The sequence below is a fragment of the Atta cephalotes genome (genome assembly GCF_000143395.1).
Source record: "Atta cephalotes unplaced genomic scaffold scaffold00004, whole genome shotgun sequence".
NCBI lineage: Eukaryota > Metazoa > Arthropoda > Insecta > Hymenoptera > Formicidae > Atta > Atta cephalotes.
Window position 1 is genome coordinate 4,100,043 of NW_012130068.1, and position 7,945 is coordinate 4,107,987.

Here is a 7,945-nt window from a genome sequence, read left to right on the forward strand (position 1 = left end):
CACGCACGCACGCACGCACGCACGCACGCACGCACGCACGCACGCACGCACGCACGCACACACACACACACACACACACACACACACACACACACAAGTGATGAAATTATGGACCGGCAAGATGTTCACAAGTAAGAACAAAAAATGTCAAGACTTTCAAGATTTACGATGAGGAAAAGCAAAAAGAAAGAAAGAACGTCGGGAGTTCCCTTTGTGTTGAAGTTACTCGGCACCATTTATTCACTCTCTTCTTTCGTCACTCGTCGTTGACAAGGAAAGGAAGGAGGAAGCCCGAGAAAAGCCGGATTTTCCGAGGCATCCTTCTCGCGTGACAAAACGCGATATCCCGGAACGTCCTTGATACGATATTGTTGCGGAAATGCTTTAAAGATTTGATGAATACAGGATATGAAACGGACAAAGTTAAGTATGCGTGAATGTATACTTTTATATATCGCGTACAAAGATGCAAAAGATATATTATGCAGAACGTTTGCATTTCCGCTTTCGATTATAAAATACTTTAGTTTTTTATATTTTACATATTTCATATTCGTTTAATAGCTTGAGGGAATGAAAGCGAGCGGTTGTAATGTACCAGCTAATTATAAAAAAATGTCTCAGAATAAGCTTTATCCAAAGACCTCGTTTTAATAAGCCGATTATTAAATAGTGAGATTTCAAATACCGCAGAAACGTAAGTCGCGATATAAAGGCGAGCTTCTTTCATGTTACAATCATCTCATGGATGAAACTCGCATAGCAGATGAATGGTGGGCATGCACGAACTTCAAGTCCCCCTCGCGGTTCGATGCCGTCCTTTTAAAAGGGAACTAGAAGATTTACTGAAAGAATGAATACGGACGATTAACCAGTGAATTTCCTGCATTTCCGTACGGCACTTTTTACTCGTATTTTGCGCCGGTCCGATCTATTTCGAATGCGCAACTCGTTTTTTCGATTCATCACTTTTGTATAGACCGCGAAAAAGAAATCTCTACATCAAAATTTTGTTCTCACAGAACTTATTAGCTTCAGAATATTAGAATTTAATATTTTCCTTGCATTAGTGCCTGTTACGTAAAGAATACATAAAATACACTATCAATATTTCATACAAATTTATAAAATTCTTTTATGAAGTAGTTGAAATAATACTTTGCATGTTTAAAACGGAAAATTTTGAAATAATTTTGTACTATTAATTATGTACGTTATTATATTCGTATATATATATATATAATTTTATAAATAATTTCCTACGTAAAGTTATAGAATAAATGTTCCGTAACTATTTCTCGTACAAAAATCAAAATAAATCGAAAAAATAACTCAAAATTATACTATTAATTCATATTATAATTTTGAGTCGCGTGAATTGTTGAAATTAAATAAATAAATGAAATTATATATGCCATGACAAATTGACAAAAAAGCTCATTATTTTAACTAATTAAAATAAATATTAAGATATTTAACAACAAGCTTTTATATATAAAAACAATTTATTTTCCTTAAACAATATTCAATATGCATTTGCGTTATCATCAACAAATTGCAGGCTATTTAATCTGCACGACGTTAATTAATCAGCGAAACCGATTTATTCAAGCATCATTTAGATGTTGGCGGTGTCCTTTATCAACTAGATGTGCTGAAGAGTAAAGGACGTCCACAGAACGATTTATCGTGATAAATCTTTCAACAAGATTCCCTACCCTTATTTATCCATCAAATTAACGGACGTTGATTAGGCGGGGCAAAGCATGGTTTAGGAAAGAAACTTCCCGTTAACAATTAATTGTTATGTTATATAATTAACCGTTTGTGTCATTTATTACTTAAGAGTTTTATGGTAAAATAGGACATTATCCTATATTCATTTGTGAAAGACTTTATCATACTGCAAATTGCCCCGAACATAATGAATCATTTTTCACACACACGTGATTCCACACGTGAATCTGACTGATGTCGACTTTTCCTAATCGAATAAGAAAGAGAATATTTTTTAAGCGGATTTTGATGTTTAATAATTAATAATTATATATAAAATTACAAATACATTTTTTCAATTCCACAAAATTACAAATATATTTTTCAGTTCCTGTGCGCATTCGATTTATTAAACTTGAAACGCAAATAAATTATCATAAATTGAACACATATTATGAAATTGTTCGGAATAGATTTCGATCGGAATTATTTCATTTTCTTTAAAAAATATAATGGAAATCTAGAGAATAACTAAACAATTCCAATTGGAATCTATTCCGAATAATTCGATACGTGCCTGAAACTGGAAATAAATAACATCATAAATTTATTGTTAATTTAATAATGGTGCTAAGTATCATAAAACACTGTAAAGAATTTATCGCGAAAAATACTTATAAAATTCTTATAAATGTATAAAAATACTTATAAAAATATTTATTAAATACTGCCTGGGTTTGAATCTAAAATTTCCAACTTTCCAAGACCGACATCTTAATGATCGGGAATTGTAGGTTAAAGGCTGAGATGATATTTTTCGCAATAAGTTCTTTGCAGCATTTTAAGATGATTATTAGTATCATTATTAAATTGACAGTCAATGTAATTAATGATGTAATTTTCAGTTTCATGCAATTTATTGTTAAGTTTCAAATCCAACAAATCGAATCGGTTATATTCGAATACAGTTTAAAACTAAAAAATATATTTGGAAATTTACACATATAAATTATAAATATTATTAAGCATCAAGATTCTCTTTAATTGAAAATAGGATTCTTTTTCTTATTTGATTTATTTTTATCAATCTAATTTATTTTTATAATTATTTTTCGAAATTGAATTGTTGAAAAAGAACATTATTTATTGCAGATTTTCAATCTTTAACATTTTAAATATTTTTTATAATTGTTCCATAAATTATAAAACTATTAAAACAGAATTCACTGAGAATTAAATAAAAATTGAATCTTAGATTTTGACATTATACTTTTCTTATCTTATTATTAGACGGAAATATATCATGTCACCTCATGAGGCAACTTCATCCACGAAATCATATGTATCTCTCTGCATTATACCCAGTTGTTTTTGTAATCAGGAATCTCATTTGTTACGATAATATTGTTGTAAGAAATGAATGGACTCAATTGTAATGATGAGAGAGAGGCACCGTTTGAGTTAGAATTAGAATGGAAATTATCTTGCCTCCGTCATTACTTCGCGAGTTATATCCGTGTGATCTCTTTATCTTTGTATCCGTTTTCACTGTCTAAACGTCCTACACGTTACAAGCAATGCGCGGATGTCTCGAGGGCATTCACGGCGAGAAATCCAATTTCAATGAAAAGGCGGAACAAGAGGTTACGATGCGAGACAAATATCGTGTTTCAGGACGATACGCCGCGCAGTTATGTACGTGTTGTCTGCGTAAATTCCTCAAGCCTGTCGGCTTACTCGAGAGAGAATTTAACCGTTTTATCGCGAAAACAGGGAGTACGGCGAAACCATTACTGGAATTCCGCTTGTCTTCTCGCATTCAGATACTAACACTCTTCCAATCGGATTACTGCGAGAGTCAATATTTTGAGAAAGAACCAAATAATTTTCGACAACTTATTTGTCACTATAAAGCTGTAAAATCAATAAGTAAAATATAATCAGAACAGTAAATATGTCATTTATTTATTTAAAGCAATGTTATTTTTTCTATCAAACAACCACTAGTGATCTTTTTATTGCGATATTTGTTTAATCTGATGCATATAAGGTTCATACAATGATATCAATAATTTGCACCAAATATCCATATTTAACAGTAAATTTAATTGCCTGAGTGCGATCACTTATACCAGACGCATTAATTAACAGCAACTAAATACAGTACCTGTACTAAATACAGGAAATTCATTACTGTTCGCTATCCGTAGGGATTAGGTAAAAAATCTAGCAATTATTTCGCAGCAATATGTATCGTTTAGGAAATGGTAATAATTAATATCATACATATAGATTGTCAATTTTTTTTACTATATATCAGGTATTTTCTCATTTTCTCTTGAAAAATATTTTAAACAGAATTAAATAATTATCTAAAAATTAATAATTATGAATAAAATTAATTAAATGTTCTGTAATATCGCTATGTATAATGTATTATTTGAAATGATATTATGTAAATATCATTTCAAATGATTATTAATTATTAAATGCATAATTATCATATCATTTTTCAGAAAATCGAATTAGGCAAATTATATTAGCTTGTTAAATACTCGTAATATTTCTATAATTTAAGTACAAAATTTTTAATAGTATATATTAAGACAACAAATAAAAATCACCATTTCACATAACTAATAAAATAAATAGTTAAATTTTAATATTGTGTATTGTATAATAATGTGTGTATATGTTTTGTTATAGAATTTTGATTCATGTATTGATTTTATAACTAGTAGGAAATATTGAACGAAAATGTTATAAGCCAAATACTAGTTCAAGAAGGCCATCGAGTAACTCAACGGAACTCTCATTAGTAACACGATAACGGATGTTCGAGCATTATAAACCTGTAATCTGATGAACTAAGTAGCTGACGTATCTGTATTAACACTGGTTACAAGAAAACCGTCAGTAGTGCCACTTACATCCAATATTATGTTGCATGATTGAATTTCGTAAATTATCTATAAACGCGATAACATAATGATATGCCAAAAAAGAAATCATGTACTCTCAGAGATTATATTTGAAATAAATATGGTTCAATATTTGAACTATTTATAAATATTCTTTTTTATAGAAATTTATATATAATATATAAAATTTTTGATGGATTTAGATTTATATGTGTAAATTAATATGCAAGATACATTAAATTTATTGTAATATTATAAAAATAATTATTAACGATACTTTAAAATAATAATTATATTTTATTATGTATCTAATGTGTAACTCTTCTATATTATAAAATATATTATAAAATACATTGTAAAATATATATATTATATATTATAAACATATCAAATATAACTCTTTCTGTATACTGTATCTTCTTATGTACTTTTTTTTTAAGATGAACAATATTGATAGAAGTGTCTTTATGGTTGAAAAAAAGGAAAAAAGTAAAGAAAGAAGAAGAAGCGCAAGCAAAGTAGAAATCACTGGAACTGAGAGTGACTTTCAAGATCCACATATATCTTGAGTACAATAATTATTGCTGGAGACATTGTCGACAAACGTAGCTTAAGAGCGAAAAAGACAGAGAAAGAGAGAGAGAGAGAGAGAGTAACTTCTAGAAAAGTTTGATTTGAGAAGCGGCTCTTAGTCAAAGTTTTCGGGAAAGCAACTTGCAAGGGAAAAGGACAAGTTCAGCTTCGGATAGTTAGGAAAAGATATCAACCCACGCGTCTAGTCCGACCCGTGTTTGATGACAAACTTTTCCTCGCTTGGTATAAACTCCAGATTGAACCGTAAAAAGAGTAAGAAATAATATTTCAATTATGATAATATCAGATCGATACAAATGATGAACGAATAATTTTCGATCGCAATTCAAAATGCGATCGAAAAGCGTGAACAAAACATTTTGTTTTTTTTTCGTATTTACCAAAGAAAATTACGTATCTGTATTCGGGATAATTTAAATTTAAAATTTAGCTTCATTTTAATGTGAAATTTAAATTCAGCTTTATCGGCGTATATTTTTCAATATACACGGACTGATTAATCATTCAACGACTGTATTTATGATATTATTATAAAAAAATATTAGTGTTTTATTTTATCACATATATATATCCACGTAAAATCAACATGCGATGAATTTACATGAACATGTTTATGTTGCACGTAGACGAGATCGTTCATTTTTGTTTTCAGTTTGTTTAAAAGTAAATACCATAAAAAAACATCAATTTCAGAGGAAACCGTATTTTTATTATTTTATTGAGTCGTCGCGTTAAGTCATCGTGCGAAGAGAACTTTAAAATAAAACTATCCTGCAAAGTAAACAGTTGTCGAGATGCAAACTCACCAATTTTGACGACTGAAGGCAGCGCGTCGAGCACCAATGGCAGCTGAAGCAGCTGAAGAACAAAGATAGAGGCTACCAGGCAGCCCAGATTCATAGCTCATCTCGGAAGCCCTCCGCAGCGGCCTCTCGATGGCCCCTCACACAAACACTACCGTACAAATTATGTAGTGGATAGGGTTTGATGTTTCTACGCACACGTTCATCTATACATAAAAAAATGTGAATATTATTTACATTTTAGAGATGTGTTGTGTGGCTCCGTGAAAGAAACGACTCGTAATCGATTGCGCGATTTAATATACACAAAAAAAATTTATAATCCTAGCAGGAATCCTAGTGCAGAGGAACTCTTTAGATCGATAGTCGGTTCTTATTTTAAAACTATATTAGATAACGTCTTAAGATGTTAACACAGCTCTCTGATTGATTCATGACATTTTAATATTGTATTTAAAATTGATTCTAAAAATTGATTACAAATACTGCCTTTAGATTTAGGTAACTCTTTGATTCTCAAACATATAGGAATTGATGATCCTATATGTTCCATCCCCCCATTGCTATTACATGTTTATTATTCGAACAGATGTAAAATGTACCGCTACTGCAATCACTGCAATCGAAATTAATATTATGAATACTAAATTTCATAAAATAATTTTAATTATAATCTTTTAACCTGTACTATTCAATTATATATTATATCTTTAAAATAAATCTGAATTGTATGCGCAAATATAGAAGAGTTTTGTATTTATTAGTTCAGTCAGTTTCTCTGTTTAAAGAAAAAAGAATTTTTTACTGGTATATTAATTAAAAGTTCGCGTTGAAACAGACTGGAGATAGAATGTATTCGCAATGTTGCCCTTTACTGCGTAAAATTTATACATAAGAGCTGGGCATATCCTACTACAAATGCGGAATACATTTTTCAACAGAGAAAAAAAAAGATTTCCAAGCATTTTTCCAGCAAACAAAAATTTCTCGTTTTGCATAAATGATGTTTGAAACGTTCGATTCGCCGACAGATATTTCTTGCTCGAGATGTTTCTAGATGATATCTCAACTAGGCAAACGATTCTTGCTAAGAAATATGTACATTGTCTATACGCAGAGTATTGTTCATGGATTCCTGTGGCATAACGCAGAAAATTTATCGTCACTCATTTTACGTTCCAAATTTCAGTGGCACTCGGCCAAAGGGTTGGAGGGCAGATGTCTACTCGTGTAACTTCACGTTTCTAGTAAGCGTGACATGTACGACCCAACATTTTAGGCAAAGAAGACTAGTGAGAAAATGTACAGCATTTGTTTGCTTGTGTTATTTCAAGGAATTTATATAATAAATCAGATCATATAAATTACGATAATTTGTACTAATTAATTTTTATACGGAAGTTTCATAGCATATTCTAGTTCAAAACTTTAAACTAATATTAATGCAACTAATATTCACCACAAATTATTGAAAAAACAAATATATTTAATACAATATATTTAAAGGAATTAAATATTATAAATTAAATTTTTAAAGTATTGAAATCTTCTCTTCACTTATACAATAATATAAATTTATAATTATTATTTAGAGAATAATTTGAAATAATGATTTATATTTAATATTTTGTGTGAACATTCTATAAAAGTAAACAACGTATGGATGCAACATGAAATGCGAGAATCATTTATAAAATTTTATAGTAAAAATGTATAAGCGATGAAAACACAAAATCACATAATGCATTTATTCTATTTTAAATGTAACATGCATTCAATGCTTTCATGTTTTATTAAATCAATACAATGCATACATATTATTGTATAAAAGAAAATTTAAAGCTATTATATTTATAATGTAACTATACCGTTGCAATATATTTATTTTTTATCATAACCAAGCAATTGAAC

At 29.7% G+C, this 7,945-nt stretch overlaps 1 protein-coding gene across 1 annotated transcript in view; it reads right to left on the bottom strand.

The window, feature by feature from the left end:
* Positions 1-6,131, bottom strand: part of LOC105625941 (glutamate receptor ionotropic, kainate 2) — a 136,192-nt gene extending 130,061 nt beyond the window's left edge. Inside the window, exon 1 of the mRNA XM_012207252.1 lies at positions 6,038-6,131. Within this exon, the coding sequence (XP_012062642.1) occupies positions 6,038-6,131 (94 nt within the window). The remainder of the gene's footprint in view (positions 1-6,037) is intronic.
* Positions 6,132-7,945: the final 1,814 nt, after the last annotated feature.